The 18,523-nt window shown below is 52.9% G+C and overlaps 1 protein-coding gene across 4 annotated transcripts; it reads left to right on the top strand.

Moving 5' to 3' along the window:
- The first annotated feature begins 9,754 nt into the window (after positions 1-9,754).
- PTGES2 (prostaglandin E synthase 2) lies at positions 9,755-17,981 on the top strand. Of its 4 annotated transcripts, none has more exons than XM_007194610.3 (7): positions 9,755-10,183; positions 11,369-11,566; positions 12,251-12,309; positions 12,681-12,830; positions 13,099-13,299; positions 13,629-13,746; positions 17,762-17,981. In XM_007194610.3, exons 1-7 carry the CDS (start codon positions 9,914-9,916, stop codon positions 17,948-17,950), a joined length of 1,185 nt encoding a protein of 394 aa, XP_007194672.2. In that variant the 5' UTR covers positions 9,755-9,913; the 3' UTR covers positions 17,951-17,981. The 4 variants fall into 4 exon arrangements, with proteins under 4 accessions (XP_007194672.2, XP_007194673.2, XP_007194674.2 ...); XM_007194611.3 differs by lacking the exon at positions 17,762-17,981 and adding an exon at positions 14,215-14,861 and having other exon boundaries at positions 9,760-10,183; XM_007194612.3 differs by lacking the exon at positions 17,762-17,981 and adding an exon at positions 16,937-17,755 and having other exon boundaries at positions 9,764-10,183.
- Positions 17,982-18,523: the final 542 nt, after the last annotated feature.

The following is an 18,523-nucleotide window of genomic DNA, read 5'->3' as shown; positions in this document are numbered from 1 at the left end:
TTCTTTCTTTCTTTCTTTCTTTCTCTCTCCCTCTCTCTCTCTCCTTCCTCCCTCCCTCCCTCCCTTCCTTCCTCCCTTCCTTCCTTCCTTCTTCCCTCCCTTGCTTCCTCCCTCCCTCCTTCCCTCTTTTCTTTTTTCCTTCCTTTCTCTCTTTTTTTTTTTTTTGGCCAGTCTCGAGGCTTGCAGTTTCTTAGTTCCCTGACCAGGGATTGAACCTGGGCCCACGGCAGTGAAAGCGCCGAGTCCTAACCACTGGACCACCAGGGGATTCCCTGGTTTTTTCTTTATCATGTGAACCTCTTCCATTAGAAACAAGGTCTGATAGGAGTTGTGAGAGAGGCGCAAAGATGATACACTGGATCAAGATCAGGGAGACAAGCCTAGGGCGTCCACTCATGGAGCAAAACACATTAGGCTGTACAGTGGAAGGAAGCTGAAGGGCAAGAGGTAGCTCCTTGGCATAGCCCAGCCTCAGAGGTTACAGGAGTGTGGGGACACCCTCAGGAGGGACAGGGGCCTCCTCAACTGGCCCAACACTCTAAACTACCAGTTACATGCTAAACCTACTCTTTCCTTTTCCACCAGTCTAATGTAGACCAAAGGCTATACCGACCACAATAAACCTCAGCCCATGAGTTTGAACCCACTTCTGACACTTCCCTTAACCCAGTGATCTTTCTCTACAGGGCGCTCTCCCAGCTGGCTTCCCAATATGATTAAAAAAAAAAAAAAAAATTTGGCCGCACCACTAGGCATGTGGGATCTTAGTTCCTCAACCAGGGATGGAACCTGCGCCCCCTGCATTGGAAGCGTGGAGTCTTAACCACTGGACCACCAGGGAAGTCCACCCCCCTACATTTTTTTTTAAACATTAGAAAATCTTTAGAGAAAAGATAACTTTTAGCGGTAGGACTCTGCTCAGTTACTGAGAACCCCTAACTATTTTAAAGTCTGCAGGTGCTATTAAATGTAACATATAATCCCCTTGCCCAAGAGCAAGCCCTGACTCCTAAATGCTAAACTTCTAAGCTTGCTCTTTTTGTCCCTAAATTGCCACATTTCCTATCCATTCCTAATCCCCCATCTTCCTAGAAGTGTCATGTTTGTAAATCTCCTAGATAATCTTCATTCCTGGTCAACCTTTAAAAAAAAGTTTTTAAAAAAAAGTTAGTTTTTTTTTTTTTAATTAATGGAAGTTCTGTTTTTTTTTTTTAAAGATTTATTTTATTGATTAATTGATTGATTGGTTGATTGATTGCTATGTTGGGTCTTCGTTTCTGTGCGAGGGCTTTCTCTAGTTGCGGCAAGCAGGGCCACTCTTCATCGCGGTGCACGGGCCTCTCACTGTCACGGCCTCTCTTGTTGTGGAGCACAGGCTCCAGATGCGCAGGCTCAGTAGTTGTGGCTCACAGGCCCAGTCGCTCCGCGGCATGTGGAATCTTCTCAGACCAGGGCTCGAACCCGTGTCCCCTGCATTAGCAGGCAGATTCTCAACCACTGCGCCACCAGGGAAGCCCCATTTAGTTTTTTTTAAAGTTTAGTTTTCTGAAAAGAAAATTGATTTCACTTGTTCAGAGCCTTCCTGAAAGACTGGGCTAAGAAAACATCCCAAATATTCTGTCCACTTTCACAGAGTGAAACCATACACTGACAGATTTCCCATCATTTCTCTCTCCTAAAGAGTTACTAAAGGATCTTTTAGGCCTCCTGGACTATTAAAAGTACGCTAGTGCCTCTAGTTTGCACAGCTGCCCCCCACTGTCCCTTCCCACAGGCTCCCTGCAGCCCCGCCCTCCTCCCAGGAGGATTTCGGCTTCAGGTCACTCTGCCAGGACATGCTGAGCCACACAAGGGCCTCACGACACTTGAATTTATATCTACTTGGATTTGCACCTGCCAGGACAACAGAATCTTAGCAGTACATAAACTATAAACCTCAACTTTACCACAGGTCACTGACCATCAGAACACTACTCTTGGGAATTCCCTGGTGGTCCAGTGCTTAGGATTCCAAGCTTCCACTGCAGGGGGCACGGGTTCGATTCCTGATCGGGGAACTAAGATCCCACAAGCTATGCGGCGCGGCCAAAACAAATAAAATAAATAAAACAATAAATAAAACAGTCTAGAAACCAAAACAGAGTACGAAGTGTGGCAACCAGAGTCACGGCAGGACAGGCATTTAGAAAGTTTCTTCCCCTCTTCGACTGAGTATTAGTTGAAAGAAGTGCAGCCGAAACTGTAACCGAAGGAGGCATTATGCTTCCAGAAAAATCACAAGGAAAAGTATTGCAAGCAAGGGTAGTAGCTGTTGGATCAGGCTCTAAAGGAAAGGGTGGAGAGATTCAACCAGTTAGTGTGACAGTTGGAGATAAAGTTCTTCTCCCAGAATACGGAGGCACCAAACTAGTTCTAGACAAGGATTATTTCCTATTTAGAGATGGTGACATTCTTGGAAAATACATCGACTAAAATAAGTGACTATTGAAATGGCATCACATGAAGCTGCCCGTTCCCCCAGTGGCATCACGTGAAGCTGCCACTGAAGTTCTGAAATCTTTCATCATGTAAATAATTTCCGTGTTTCTTTCATAATAAAGTCATGATATCCAAACTAATGATTAAAATAAACCAAAACCCCACTACTCTCATTCACTGAAAGAATCAAATCAGAATGTACCTGTTGAGTGGAAGACGGGACTGCTCATATGGTTGCCAGATAAAATACCAGTTGCACCGGATGCTTAATTAAATTTTGATTCTGGATAAACAATGAATAATCTTTTAGTATAAGTATGTCCCATGCAGTTATTAACTGGGTGTCCTGTGTTTTTATTTGCTAAACCTGGCAACACTGTACTGGTGACCATCTTATCCAAAATATTATAAAGTGGCTTCTCACAGCCTTTCTACAAATAATTATTCTCCTAGAAGTGGAGACAGGGGGAGGAGGAGGAGGAGACTGCCAAGAGGAATTAGCTAGAATGTGACACGCTCTCATGCCTCTGCCTCATCTTCTGAGCACACTCATGATGATATTTAGGGCCCACATGGATAATCTGAGGTGCTCTCATGTCACATCCCAATTTATTTATTTGATTAAAAAAATTTTTATTGCGATATTCACTTTATTGAGGTGGTCTGGAAAAATCCCAATTTATTTAAAAGGCAAAGAAGGAAGGAAAGACGGAAAGAAAGAAAAGGCTGATCATCAGGCTGAGAACATGTCTTCTACTATTCAAATATTGGTGAGTTGTAAAAATAATTTTATCCCTTTAGAAATTTGAAAACAGAATGCACTCTACTGTATTATGAATCAGGAATTAGGATATTGTCAGTCTTCAGGAAAGGAAAAAATCTGGGCCATACCAAGGAAAGAATAGCTTGTTTTGTTTGTTTTTGAAGAGAGTAACACATTTAATTTATACACCTTAAAAGTCAGGCATTAGGACATTAACTACTATATAAATTTTTTTCACGTATTAATAAAGAAAAAAATCTTTAACTGAATCACATCTGCAAAGCCTTTTTTTCCAAATACAGTTACATTTACATTTGCAGATGCCAGGAATTTGGACATGAATATCTTTGGGGGGGGCATTTTCCCTCCTATCGTAGTCCCCTTGACCCATATAGACCTCTTTTCTCCACACCCCAGACCCCACCTGTCCTGCGCCATCCACACCCCAGACCTGCTCACAAAGAGACCTGGGTTCATCTCAGGAGGGGCCCCAGGCCCCCGGCAGGCTGGTCTGTGTAGGCAGCTGCAGCCAGGCTGCTCAGAGGCCCTAGGCTCCCTGGCTGAGGAGCACCAGGGCTCAGCTCTGTCCAGGCAGGGTTCCTGGGTGCCCCGGCAGGTGCCACGGTCCTGTGGCTGGAGCGTGGAAGCCTTGCCCTTCTCCCACTGTCTTCTCTTCATCCTGCCTTCCAATGTTCCCCTTCCTGCATGGCTGAGGGTTCTCACAGGCTCCCAGTGCACACCAAGTGTTTCCTCCGAGTGTGTGCTGTATTAGGTGGGAGAGGCCCGTCCAGAGGGCCTTGCCGGTATTCCAGGGCCGCAGGGTCCCTCCCTTCCGTGATCAGAGCCCTCCCCTTTTTACCTCCTAATTATCCCCACTAGGAGCAGGGAGCTGCTTCCTCCAGCTCCTGCCCAGTGAGGCTATTTTGGAGAATCGCTGGGGAAGGTGGAGGGCTGACTTCTGGTCTTGGAGCTTGTGGATGGGAGTCAGACTACTGCCAAGAGAAGTCAAAAGGCGAGGGATGGGCAGGATCGGCCCCTGCTGGCGAGGAGAGAAGGGGAGGCTATCGGGAAGATAGGGCTGTTGCTCTGAAGGGTAGGCACGGAGGGGTGCCCAGTCTCCCTGTGGCCTGAGTGGACCTTGGGGAGTACACCTTGGGGAGGACTCATGTGAAAAGCAATCCTGGTGAACAGCAGTCTAGAAACTCTGAAGGGCCCTCCCTCCACCAGACAACCAGATCTAGCGTGAAATAGACTCTTAATGCCCTGCTGGGCTCACAATAAACAAGGGACATGCATGGCTTTAAGGGTGTGTTTTAGAATAACTAGAAAACCTGCAAAGTCATAAGCAAGGTGTCCAAAATAAAAATTTATAAAAGAAACCACAGAACAAATTCAAAGAAAACAGAAGGAAGGAGAAAATGAAGTTAAGAGAAGAAATTAATAAATTAGAAAGACACAATAGGAATATCAAAGCCAAAAGTTGACTCTTGGAAAAGAGTTATAATTTAGATAGAAATTTAGAAAAATTTCTCAAAACAGAAAGATATAAGGCACAGATAAACAGAAGTAAAAGAAGGATATAACTATAGATTCTATAGACATTAAAAGAATAGGTAAATGTTACCGGTAATGAAATGGGAAATTTCCCAGTAAATTGTAATTTACCCAAATGGATTCAATCTGAGCTGCCCTATAGCCACCACAGAAATCGAATCAATCATTAACAAATCTTCCCACAAATACAAGCAATATAAACTAAGCATGTTCAAAGTACACAATTTGACAAGTTTTTAAAAGTAAACTTTTAATTTTAAAATAGCTTTAGAGTTACAGAAAAATTGTGAAAAGAGTTCCCATATACCCTGTACCCAGTTTCCCGTATTATTAACATCTTATATTAGTTTGATACATTTGTTACAATTAACAAACCATCAACGATACTTTATTAACCAAAGTCCATGCTTTATTCAGACTTCCTTGGTTTGTACATAATGCCCTTTTTCCTGTTCCAAGATCCCACATTACATTTAGTTGTCATGTCTCTTTTTTTTTTTTTAACATCTTTATTGGAGTATAATTGCTTTACAATGGTGTGTTAGTTTCTGCTTCACAACAAAGTGAATCAGCTATGCATATACATACATTGTCATGTCTCTTTAGGTTTCTTTCGGCTTTGACAGTTTCTCAGATTTTCCTTGGTTTTGATGACCTTGACAGTCTGGAGAAGCACTGCTCGGGTATTGTGCAGAATGTCCCTCTCGGGATTTGTTGGGTGTTTTCCTCGTGGTTAGACTGGGATTATGGGTGTTGGGGGAGAAAGAGTGCAGAGGTCAAGTGCCATTTTTGCATCACATCCTATCAAGGGTACATACTATCAATATGACCGATCAATGTTGATGTTGACCTTGGTCACCTGGCTGGGGGGTGACTGTCAGGTTTCTCCATTGCAGTTACCCTTCTTCCCCCTTCCCACACTGTCCTCTTGGGAAGAAAGTCACTCTGCACAGCCCACACCTAAGGAGGGGGGAATTTTGCTCCACCTCCTTGAGGGCAGGGTGTCTACACAAATTATTTGGAATTCTTCTCTACAAGAGATTTGTATCTTCTCTCCCCTTTACTTATTAATTCAATCATTTATTTATATCAGAATGGGCTCATGGATATTTATTGTATACTTTGGGTTATAAGCCAATACTACTTTATTTTGTTGATCAAATTGTTCCAACTTTGGCCATTGGAGCTCCGAAGTCCTTTGTTTTATATATATAAATTTATTTATTTTTTATTTATTTTTATTTTATTTTTGGCTACATTGGGTCTTCGTTGCTGCGCACAGGCTTTCTCTAGTTGCCATGAGTGGGGGGCTACTCTTCTTTGCAGTGCACGGGCTTCTCATCGTGGTGGCTTCTCCTGTTGCAGAGCACCGGCTCTAGGTGCCCAGGCTTCAGTAGTTGTGGCTTGCAGGCTTCAGTAGTTGTGGCTCACGGGCTTCAGTAGTTGTGGCTCGCGGGCTCTAGAGCACAGGCTCAGTAGTTGTGGCACACGGGCTTAGTTGCTCAGTGGCATGTGGGATCTTCCCGGACCAGGGCTCGAACCTGTGTATCGGCAGGTGGATTCTTAACCACTATGCCACCAGGGAAGCCCTCTGAAGTCCTTTTGACATACCGCTTTCATTGTAGTTTTCGAGAAATTTGTTATGACGTATATAAATACCCATGGAACCACCACCACAATCAAGACAGTGAACATATTCATCACCCCCCCAAAAGTCCCTCATGCCCCTTCCCGCCTGCTCCTCTTCATCACACACCCCCTACCCCACCCCCAGGCAACCCCCAGTCTGCTTTCTCACCATAAATTAGTTTGCATTTTCTAGTTGTATATAAGTGGAACCAAATAGTACATATGCTTTATTGCCTGGCCTCTTTCATTCAGCACAATTATTTTGAGATTCATCTCTTCAGTAGGTTTTGGGTGAGATGAAGGGGCAGTGGGACATTTGGGTAGAACCCACTGGGGTGTTAGAGAGGGGTGAGTGCTGGGGTCAGGAGGAGTGGCAGAGCAGGGGCTGGGCAGTCGTGGAGGGTGAAGAGGTTGGCAGGACTCTTGGGTTCTCCCTTGACGATGGAGGCAGGAGCAGAAAAGGAGAAAATGGTTAGGTGGGAAAGATAGCCAGTTGGGTGATTATGCCAGGATGAGGGTGGGGTGCCTGGGGGACATCCCGGCTGACCCAGCGGCAGTTGTAAACCCAGGATAGGGCTGACCTGAAACCGTAGGCTGGGCATTCACAACACAGATGGTAACAGAAACCAGGGGAGGGAAGAGGTGGCCGAGGCCACGTGTACGGGGCCTAGCGGGTCCAAGATTGAACCCTGAAGAACCCAATTCTTAAGAGGCAGGGCTGGGGCTTCCCTGGTAGTGCAGTGGTTAAGAATCTGCCTACCAGTGCCGGGGACACGGGTTCGAGCCCTGGTCCAGGAAGATCCCACATGCCATGGAGCAACTAAGCCCGTGTGCCACACTACTGAGCCTGTGGTCTAGAGCCCACAAGCCACAATTACTGAAGCCCACGAGCCACAACTACTGAAGCCTGTGCACCTAGAGCCCATGCTCCTCAACAAGAGAAGCCACTGCAATGAGTAGCCTGCACACCACAAGGAAGAGTAGCCCCTGCTCGCCACAAGGAAGAGTAGCCCCTGCTCGCCACAAGGAAGAGTAGCCCCTGCTCGCCACAACTAGAGAAAGCCCACGTGCAGCAAAAATAAATAAATAAATAAATTTATTAAAAAAAAAAAAAGAGGCAGGGCCGCAGAAGAGAGGGTGAAGGAAAACAAGGAGGGTGGGGTCACGGACTCACAGAGGGACATGTGTCCAGCAGACTGGCCAGTAGGGTCAGATACCAATGGGAGGTCACAGAAGCTACAGCCTGGAATGGGGCTCCTGGGCTGGCAGGATCTGGGCTACGCCTGGACAGAGTCTCTGTCCTCTCTTCCGTGTGAGAGCCCTGGGTCTTGGCCACCTGTCCCCAGATGTCCCACAGCAACAGGGAACAGCACAGCTATCCCTAGGGTTTGCTCAGACTTGGGCCTAGGGATCCATCCAGCTCAGCCACAGACAGAAGGTCGCTGGCTGGAATGAATTAAAGAAGAGGCCGTATAGGGACCCAGGGCAGTGAGCACTGGCTGGCAGACCAAGACACGTGGGCCTGCCCTTACGGCCTGTCCAGTCTTGGCCAGGAAGACAAAGTGAGAATTTGCCAAGTATTTTGGTGGAGGATTGGGTTATTGGGTTTCCTTCCTGTATTTGGCAAAGATGGAGCAAGCTGCCAGGTGGGCAAAAAATAGGGGTCTCTAAAACAATGGCCTCACTAGCCTCCAGACTGTCTCCATTCATTTTCCCACTTAATCCTGACAAATCTCATTGCAGGAGACACTAACCATTATTCTTATTTTACAGATGGGGAAACTGAGGCTCCAGAAGGGGAGAAGGGAGCTGATGGTTCTCTCTCCTTCCCCCCCTACCCCCACCCCCTGCAGTGCTGTGTAGGCAACAGGCTGCTTTGTAAGCAAGTCACATTCGCCAGGGCTCCAGGCCACACCAGCAAAGGTGCCTGGGGTTGCTGACTCAGCAGGGCGGCACGCCCACCCAGATAGCCCCTCCTGCCAAGCCAAGACGGTCCACTCCCGGCCCCGGCCCCTTAGGAGTCTCCAGCTCCACAGGGGCTGAAATAAGTGTCTAGAGCAAATCCCAATCCCAAGGGGCGAGTGACCCTGAAGCGGCCTCAGTTTCCCCATCTGTAAAACGGGGCCTGTCGCCCACAGTTCTCGAAGGCTGCGGTTTCCAGGGACCCGCTCGCAGGTGCTCGTCCCAAACCCCCGGAGGGCGCTTGCTGCTCCGAAACCACCCTGGGGCGGGGGAATGGGAGGGCTCTGCGGTTCCTTCCCGGTCCCTATCCCGGCCCCGATTCCCCTTCCCAGGAGGTCACCTCCGAGAAAGCAAAAGTCGCCTCAGCAGCCCCCGTGGGTCACGTGCTTCCCCGAAGCCCTCGTCCTCGCCTTCCGTGCCCGCCTCCACCGGCATGCCCAGGCCCCCGTTGGGGCCCGACATTGTGGGCTCGGGCGCCGCAAGGGCAGCGCGAAGATGGGACACAGCGATTGTAGCACAGAAAGCCGGCGCGGGGCGGAAGGTGGAGGCGGTGGATGGAACTCGGGACCAGCTGGCCTGAATGCCACAACTGAACGCGCCCGGGCCCCGCCCCGCCCCGCTGTCAGACCCCGCCCCACGTCCCGCCCCACTCAGAGCCTGGTCCCTGTCTCGCACCTCATCCCGGGAGCGGAGCTTTGTGCCCCACTGGCCTTCAGACTCCGCCTCGCCCCGCCCACAATCTGTCCAGCCTTCAGATCCCCGCCCACTCTTCGAGCTCCACCCTTCTCCCGGCCGCCGGGAGGGGCCATCCCGGGGCTGCCCGCCGAGAAGCCTAGGTAGTTGAGGCTCGGGCCCTCAGTTTGGGCAAAGGAGCCCGACAGAGGGGCGGGAGAGCTTGGAATCCCCACGCCGCCCCATCCTGCCGCTGGGGACCTGCGGGTCGGCGACTCGGCGCCTTCGGGTGGGCGAAATAAATCTGAGACACGTGGTTTCTAAGGCCCCCTGTGTGTATGGAAAATTTTATGGTTCGGGCCACAGAAGAAACGGTGCAGCGGTGCGGGAGGGCAGAAAAAGCCCGATTCGAGGACACCCACCTACTGTGGGTCGGGCTGGGCGGTTTCTGCGCCTCTCATGGACCCGATGCCGTGACGCTTTCCCTGATAGTCTGAAGGGTTCACTCTCTTTCGATTGGGTGCGTATTACGGATTACGCTGACGGCCACATGGCGAGCTACGTGGCCGAGTTCCTGCGTTCGTCTCCGGGTCACCACCGAGACCAGTTACATCCACACTTTAGAAGCCGGGACATTTAGCAGACGTCCCCAGGTGTGTTTCTTCGGCTCTGACGGATGTGTGGAACTGGGCTCCGAGGACTCACGCCCAGTCCCACGAGAGCTGGCTCTCCCCACTCGGCATCACTGTCACTCCTGGCAACCTGCGGGGCGCCGGAGACCTGCTCCTTTAAGAGGAGCCTGAGCCTGGGCCATCTTTGTTTCTCGCGCCCTCCCGCTGCGCCGGCGGAGCAAACATGGCCCACGCTGTGCGGGCGCTGTGGCCCGGCGGGCGCGCTCTGACCTGGAGGCTGGGCGGTCGCCCCGCGCTGGGACTCCCCGCGCAGAGCCGGGCCGGCTTAACCGGGGCGGCGGGAGGTCCGGGCCCCGCCGCCACGACCCGCAAGGGTTGCCCACGGCTCCTGGGGGCGGCGGCGCTGGCCCTGGGAGGAGCCCTGGGGCTGTACCACACTGCGCGGTGGCACCTGCGCGCCCAGAACCTCCGTGCCGACCTCTCAGCCGCGCAGGTAAGCCCGGGTCGGACCAAGCCTTGGGTAGGGGCGCTCGGGTCAGCGCCGAACTTCGGGACTTCTGGGAACCGGCGGTGTCAGGAATCGCCTCCTCCGTCCGCTCTTGACCTTGGACCAGTGACTTGGTTTTAAGCCCCCGAGCCCTCAGCGTCCTCATCTGTGAAATGGGGCGCTACTGATGCCTGCTGACTAGAATTCTCGTTGTTTCAAAGTCGTTTTTCTAACGTGTTTTAAGACTTTTTGATGGAAAGATTTGGAGATCACTGAAAAGGGAAAGCCTCTTGTACAGTGGATGGCTTTACAAACATTTTATCGTGTCCCTCCCACTGTCTCCAAATCCCGAGGTTGTGTATTTATTAGTGCTATTATTAGTGTTTTTACGGAACTGATGACCCTTAGACTCCAGGCCCTGAGACACGGAGGAACAAGGGTATGTCCCCCAAGCCGGGAGGTGGCCCAGCTGCCCTTGCGATGCTTTGTACACAGCACCAGCACCCCCCCCCCCACCAACACCAACAGGCGCCCCCTTCCTGAACCCATGGGAACAGGAACGGTAGATGGGGAGTGGAATTCTGTGTCTCCCTGCCCGCCCACCTCCATGTCCCAGCCTCAGTCTCTCATCTCTGAACAATGGGGGAGCAGTACTGCAGCTGTGGCTTTCAAACATGAATATGCTGCAAGCTCACGTGAGCCTCTCCTGCCCTATGCAGGCCAGTGGCCCAGATATAACGCTCCCCTCTTGTAGATTTGAGGTAGACCCCGCTCGGAAACGCTGGGCTCTGCCTCCACACCCCTTGAAGGGGTCGGGGTGGGCACTCCCAAGTTGAAACAGTTGCATCTGGGGGGGCACACCTAGCGCTGTCTGAAGTTCCCTTGGGACAGGAAGGAGAGGAGAGATGTCTGTCTAGCGTTGGACAGAGATGAGAAGATTCCTCCTACACAGAACAGACTTTCTACCTGGGGAGCCCACTGGATGGGCGCTTGGCTGTCCACTGCAGGAGTCTGCTCCCCACCTCCCTTCACCTCCCTTTCTCCCTGTCACCCACCCCCCATTCCTCCTGAAGGTCTCAGGTCATCCTAGAAAACTCTCATGGGAAACTTTCGCTTGGGGGTGGGGCCTAGACCTGGGGGCGGGGCCTGGGCGCCAGGCCTCAGAAGCGCCCTCCTCTGCTCCTCATCCAGCTCTCCCTGTCCAGCCGCCTGCAGCTGACTCTGTACCAGTACAAAACGTGTCCCTTCTGCAGCAAGGTCCGCGCCTTCCTCGACTTCCACGCCCTGCCCTACCAGGTGGTGGAGGTGAACCCTGTGCGCAGGGCCGAGATCAAGTTCTCCTCCTACAGGAAGGTGCCCATCCTGTTGGCCCAGGAAGGAGACAGCTTGGTGAGCCTTGGGGAGCTCACCCCCTGCCCCATTGTCCAGGCTTGTCCTGGAATACCCCTGAGTTGGGCCCTGCTCTGCAGCCCTGGAAGGAACTTTGGCTCTCCGGGCCTCGGCTGAGGATTATGAACCCGTGAGTCTAAGGGAGACAGAGGACCACAGAGCTTAACAACATGGGTTCTGAAGTCAGGGTGGTCTGGGTTCAAGGTGGGGCTCTGTCACTCACTGGCTGTGTGACTTGGGGCCAGTCACTTAGCCCCTCTGGGTTTGCTTCATTAATCAACAGAGAACCATACTCTCCAGGATGTAGGGCTTGGCTCCTAGTACGTAGCTTCTGAGTCTTCCCGGCCCCTCAGTGCCCAGGAGGCCAAGCGGGTGAGTGGGCAGAGCTCAGATCCTGGGTCCTCCCCACATTCTCCTCCCCATTAGTCACACTTGGGTCTCTCTTACTCAGGACAGGCTTCCCTGAGGGTGGGGAGTGGGTCCTGGGGGAAGGGAAAGCTCAGTGGGCATCGATTTTAGGGGTGAACCTCCAGGGACAGACAAACAATGCCCAGGTTCCACCCGACCAGTTTCTGCAGAGTGCTTGGGTGTCAGGATTAAGAGCCCCTGGTGATCCTGCCACTGGCCAGTCAGCCAGTACCCCCCGCCCCCCACAATCTTGATCTAAACCATCCTCTTCTCCAGCAACAACTGAACGACTCCTCTGTCATCATCAGTGCCCTCAAGACCTACCTGGTGTCGGGGTAAGGAGCCCCTGAGGCCCAGGCTGGCACTGCATCTCATCCCGTCCCCTATCTCAGGGAGGCCTCCCCTAGGTTCCTGCATGGGAGTGGGGTGGGGCTGCTGCTGAGATTTCCAGAATGGGCCACGGGCATCACTCTGAGACTCCCCCTTCTTCCGCGCATCTCCCTCTGTGGGGGAAGTGCTTCTGGTATCTGCCCCAAGTCCCTCTTGCCGCAGGACCTCCTGTGTCACCCACAAGAGGGTGGGAAAGCTTTTGTGGGTCAGTCCTGGGGCTGGATCAGGCTGGGGTAGATATTCATCCCGAGGAGGTGAGGGCTTAGTCTCCTGGAGGAAGAGGGAGTCAGGGTGAGGCTCTGGATATCTCCCAAAGGCAGCCCCTCGAAGACATCATCACCTACTATCCACCCATGAAGGCTGTGAACGACCAGGGCAAGGAGGTGACCGAATTCTGCAACAAGTACTGGCTCATGCTGGATGAGAAGGAGGCCCAGTGGATGTATGGTGGGAAGGAGGCCAGGACGTGAGTGGGGCCGGGGCCGGCCCTGGGGATGTGGGGAGGGGCTGGCCTTCCCCAGAGGGGACCAGGCTGAGCGAGATGCTGTGAGCGGGGAGCAGCCTGGGAGACCACGAGGGCTGGGGCTGAGCCACGGGCGTGACTGACTCTCCTTGAGGACCTCCTGCTCCCGTCCGTACGCTGGGCTGTCTAGATAGTGCATCTGCTCCCCCACCTCCCAGGCCCTGGCTCAGGAAGCCCACCTGGGCTGCCTTCTGTCCCCCCTTGCCCCCAGGGAGGAGATGAAGTGGCGGCAGTGGGCAGACGACTGGCTGGTGCACCTCATCTCCCCCAATGTGTACCGCACGCCGACCGAAGCCTTGGCCTCCTTTGACTACATTGTCAAGGAGGGCAATTTCGGGACCGTGGAGGGCGCCATGGCCAAGTACATGGGCGCAGCTGCCATGTACCTCATCAGCAAGCGGCTCAAGAGCAGGTGATGGTGCACACGTGTGTGCGTGTGCGCGCATGCGTGCATGTGCGCGTGCACCTGGGGGCCTGCCATCCCCAAGTCCCCAGCATTAGCCAAGTTGACACTCAAAGCCAGAACCCCTGATTGCCTCCCCCAACCCAGGGGAAGCAGGGCTGGCCTGGGAGTCCAGAGCTGGGTCCCTGCCTTGTACCTTCCTCTGTTTCCCTCTCCATGGTTGGGTCTCTTGTCCCGCTCCACCCCCCGAAGTAGCCTTGGCCCCCGGGCCTTCTCGCTCTCCCCACCTGTGCCAGGGTTTGGAGTTCCCCTGATGGACTTCCCCCATTCCTACCCAGGCACCACCTCCAGGATGACGTGCGTGAGGATCTCTACGAGGCTGCCAACAAGTGGGTGGCAGCTGTGGGCAAAGACCGGCCCTTCATGGGGGGCCAGAAGCCGAACCTGGCTGATCTGGTGAGTGTGGTGGTGTCAGACAGTGCACAGACCAGAGGGTCTGTCCTTGGGGTGGGGGAGGCCCAGGCAGGCAACACCTACGTCTCACAGCTCCTCCATCCCAGAGGCATTTGCCTCCACCGGTTGTCAAGGGCTTAAGGAAAACCAGTGCTCCAGGCTTCTACCCAGCAAAATTCCTGGGACAGTGTCTTGTTGGCGTGACTTCAATGCCAATCCTTGAAGCAGTCCTACAGCCAGGGTAGAATATATTGATTGCAAGGCTCTGGTCTTGGAGCGAGTGGTGGGATCCCCTCTTCCCGAATCCTGCAGCCAACCCACACACTTCATTCAAAGCCCTGCGTGCAAAATTGGCCCATTAGTGGGTCACGGGGCTCCCAGAAAGGGGAGGTGATGGGCCCAGGGCACACACCTGGCAGAGGGCGGGGCAGGTGTGGACACCCCCTCTGTACCCGCCCCCCCCTCCCCCAGGCAGTGTACGGTGTGCTGCGTGTGATGGAGGGTCTGGAGGCCTTCGACGACCTGATGCGTCACACTCACATCCAGCCCTGGTACCTGCGGGTGGAGAAGGCCATCGCTGAGGCCCCCCAGTGAACTGAGCACCCCTGCCGGGAGGAGGGAGGGAACAGTGGAAGACACCGGCTGTGGGGGACCAGGGCCGCTGGGCCAGCACCTGCTGATGCTGTGATACAGTGCAGCAGGGGACAGGATCATTCGACCTCTTGCCCACCCCACCCTAACTGCCCCCTCGCTTCTAACACTGGACGTCTGCTGGAGCCCTGGGGCGCTGGGGGACAAAGCCCAGGCTCAGTTTCCATTCACAAATGTACCCCCGCCCCCCGGGGCATGGAAAGCTACCTCCCTCACCAGCTGGACCCCCTCCTGGGCCTCCCTGCTCTTTAGCCTTCTCAGGGGCTCTCAAGACTGCCCTGTCTGCGCCCCGTGGGTGGGAATCAGGTTGGGCTCCTGCCCTGGGCAAGGGAAGTGGGGACCGTCTGGTTTGGGGAGGCCCCACCCCTGGCTCCCCCTGGTTCCTGCTCTTCCCAGGTGTCCCCAGGACTGTGTGTCATGTTCACAATAAAGAAAAGGTTTGCTGCTCCCCGCCTGGCGGCACCATAGTGGAGGTCCGCAGCCAGTAAATACCGTTTTTCCTGTGCTTACTAGGTGTCAGGCCTGGGTGAAAGGCTCAGTGGGCTTTGTGTCCCATAACCCCTGGGACACGGCCATGGGATGTGCAGCAGGGAGGTGCAGAGATGGCCCAGGGTGCAGGTCCATTTCTGCTCCCCACTGACCGTGGGGCTCTGGGCAGGGGCACCCCTCTCGGCCCGAGTCTCCTCATCTGTCAAATGGGCACAATGATGGTCCCCACCTCAAGGGGAAGTTGTGAGGCCTTGATGACAGGATACAGGTCAAGTGTGCAGAAGGGTGCCTGGCTCAGCAGGGGCCGGGGTTGTTCCAGTCCTGCTCTGGAGACCAGGAGACGAGGGTCCAGAGGACACAGTGCCTTCCGGGGGCCCCTCTGGCAGCAGACAGCCACCCAGGGCTTCAGATCCCAGGCCTGGCACTTCATGGTGGGAGTGGGGGGGGATGCTGGGACAGGGGTCTATAGAGAGAAGCGGCTCTGGGAACGAGGCAGGGCTGTGGGGTCCCTGTTCCCCTAGTTTCAGCAGATGAGGGGCATGCTGGTCTGCCGAGGTGGCCCTGCAGAGGCGGGACAGGCAGCCAGTGAGCTGAATTCTACCTCCCGGGCCCTCCCTATTGTGCAGTGACTGGGCAACCCTCTCAGAGCCTCGCAGGAGAGTTCAAATTTTTTCTTTGTTAATTTTTTTAAAAAGAATTTATTTATTTTATCTATTTATTTTGGCTGCGTTGGGTCTTCGTTGCTGCGCGCGGGCTTTTCTCTAGTTGTGGCGAGCGGGGGCTACTCTTCCTTGCGGTGCACAGGCTTCTCATTGCGGTGGCTTCTCTTGTTGCGGAGCATGGGCTCTAGGCCCGCGGGGTTCAGTAGTTGTGGCACGCGGGCTCAGTAGTTGTGGTTCGCAGGCTCTAGAGCACAGGATCAATAGTTGTGGTGTACGGGCTTAGTTGTTCCACAGCACGTGGGATCTTCCCGGATCAGGGCTCAAACCCGTGTCCCCTGCATTGGCAGGCGGATTCTTAACCACTGTGCTGCCAGGGAAGCCCTGTTAATTTTTTTAAAACATAAAAACAATTCATGGTCTTTGGGGACTTCCCTGGCAGTCCAGTGGTTAAGACTCCGTGCTCCTAATGCAGGGGGCACGGGTTCGATCCCTGGTCAGGGAACTAAGATCTCACAAGTTGCACGGTGCGGCCAAAAAAAAAAAAAGAAATTCATGGTCTTTGTATTAGCAAACATTCAAATAAGGTAGAAGTGACCAAGCACTCTGGAGGCAGACAGTGTCATTTTGGGAGCAGTGGCCTCGGCTTCTGCAGGACTGTCTGCCACCTGCTTGTTTTTGTTCCCATGGCGAGCATCTGTCCTTGTCACCGTGTCACACTGGCTGGGTCTTCATGGCTGCAGAGTGCTCCTTCCTCTGGGAGGAAGGAGAGAAGCTGAGGCCTGAGGCCACACCAGTCTGTGGGATGAGGAGCCGTGGAAGCTGCCTCCATGGGACCAACAGGTGTTGAGGTCTCCCGAGTCACCGCTGTGTCCAGGATGCAGTTCCCCCTTCACTGATCAGCCTTTAAGTCCCAAGGCGCCTTTGTTCCAGGGACCTGCGATAGCCTGTGGACCCCAGAGCCTCCCTCAGCAGGGCAGGAACTAGGCCAGGAGCGCCATGGGGCTGCATCCCTGCCCCCCCTCCCCACTTTCCCTGCTCTTCACAGACGGCCTTTTCCTTGTCACCCCCCGGGGTTACTTGGTGCTTTTCCAGCTGCTCAAGGAGGCCGACTCGCCTTTCTCTGTCTCGATCCCAGATTCCCCAAAGGGAGCATTTGATGTGACCTGCTTGGGATAAGGCGTCCACCTTCAGTCCATGGCACCGTGGCCTGGGGAGGGTCTCACGTCCCACAGCCCCACCCTGTGCTCCCTGCCCTTTCTGCTCCTACTGCTGAATCCAGTGATCGTGTCTCCCAGCCTCGGCTTCCTCTTGAGGCCTGGTCTGGCTAAGGATGCTCCAGGGGCAGGCCAGACCCCAGCTACTCATCACCACCCCTCTCCTTGTTTTCACAGAGATGTTTTCTTCTGTCTTTGCATTTCTCAGAGGAGGATATGGTTGATGGCAGAGCCATGCCGGGGATAGGGGCCTGACTCCTGACTGGGGCTTTATCCCTGGGGCTGTGGCAGGCAGAGAGGAGCCTGCCCACACCCTCCTCACCTCCACTAAATGGTCACCTTGATGAAAAGTCACCTTGATGAAAAGGACTGTGCTAACTAGACCCATTCCCTGTGACGGGCTGGAGAATGGCCAGTCAATGCAAGGCCACTACGGGGCACTGAGTCCTGCTTCTGTCACGGAGTATTTCCCCCAGAGGTGACAACCTCGCCTCAGTTACCTTTTCCCATAACCAGCAGAGGGCGGTAGAGGATGCAAAAGCCCTGTAGGGGACGGCAACAAGACCTGGTGCTGCCACCTTGTGGCCAATTCTGGGATCGCATCTTTGGGCCATCCTCATTTTCCAGGGACTCTATTTGCCCATCTGTAAAATGGGTTTAGCATGCAAAGTGCTGAAGATGAGTAGGTAGGAAAAGTCACACCTTTCAGGGGAAAAGGCCGCAAGCTAGGAGCCCTTGCCCCATCTTGGTAATGCTCGGGTCATGGTGTGTGCCTGTGGGCATTGGTAGCAGCAGAAGGCCTGAGGTGGGAACTCTGCAATTGTTTGCTGTGACCTTGGGCAAACCCCATCCTTGCCCACCCATGGGCAAGCTCTCGGAGGTCAGTTACCCTTCATGGGGTTGTTGAAATCAGGGATAAGAAGGTTGCACAAAGTTGATGTGCATTGTTGATGTGTGAGGGGTGTTTTTCTGCAGCTGGTGGGGTCTGCTGTCTCTTCTCAGAACACACTCCCTGCTGTTTCCTGCTGGGCTCCTGGAGTTCACGGCCAAGTGCTCCAGGAAGTAAGAAGGGAAGAGAGTCGTGAGAATGGCGAGATCCCTCCTCCCTGGGAGTCAGGGAGGGCTCCCTGGGGAGAGCAAGCCACAGCAGGGGCTTTAAGGATTAGGATTCTGGTTCACTTTTTTTGTTAGATTATTAAATTTAAAATTTTCACTTTGATTATGCAAGTAATTGTTCATTGTGCATAAATAGAGCTTGTGGATAAGAAAAAAGATGATACCAATTATTCACAGACCCATCACTGAGATTTAAAAATTTAAATATCAAAAATTAAAAAGTTTTGGGACTTCCCTGGCAGTCCAGTGGTTAAGACTCCGCGCTCTCAATGCAGGGGGCACAGGTTCGATCCCTGGTCAGGGAACTAAGATCCCACAAGCTGCGCGGCACAGCCAAAAAAAAAAATTTTTTTTTTTTGGAGAATAGCCTTCTAGTTATTTTTTATGTAGTCTGCATATAGTGTGTATGTGTGTGTGTATATATATATATATATATATATATATACACACACACAAAATATATTTATATATATAATTTATATTTTATGTACAATATTTATATCTAACAGTTAAATGGGGCCTATTTTGTGGCAAGCACCATTTTAAGCACTTTACACATATTACCTCATTTTATCCTTTCAACATCCCTATGAGGTAAGTACAAATTTCCCCATTTTACAGATGAGGAAGCTGAGGCATCAGAAAGGT

This window comes from Balaenoptera acutorostrata, chromosome 6, assembly GCF_949987535.1.
Source record: "Balaenoptera acutorostrata chromosome 6, mBalAcu1.1, whole genome shotgun sequence".
Taxonomy (NCBI): domain Eukaryota; kingdom Metazoa; phylum Chordata; class Mammalia; order Artiodactyla; family Balaenopteridae; genus Balaenoptera; species Balaenoptera acutorostrata.
This window is presented reverse-complemented; position numbering and strand designations above follow the sequence as displayed.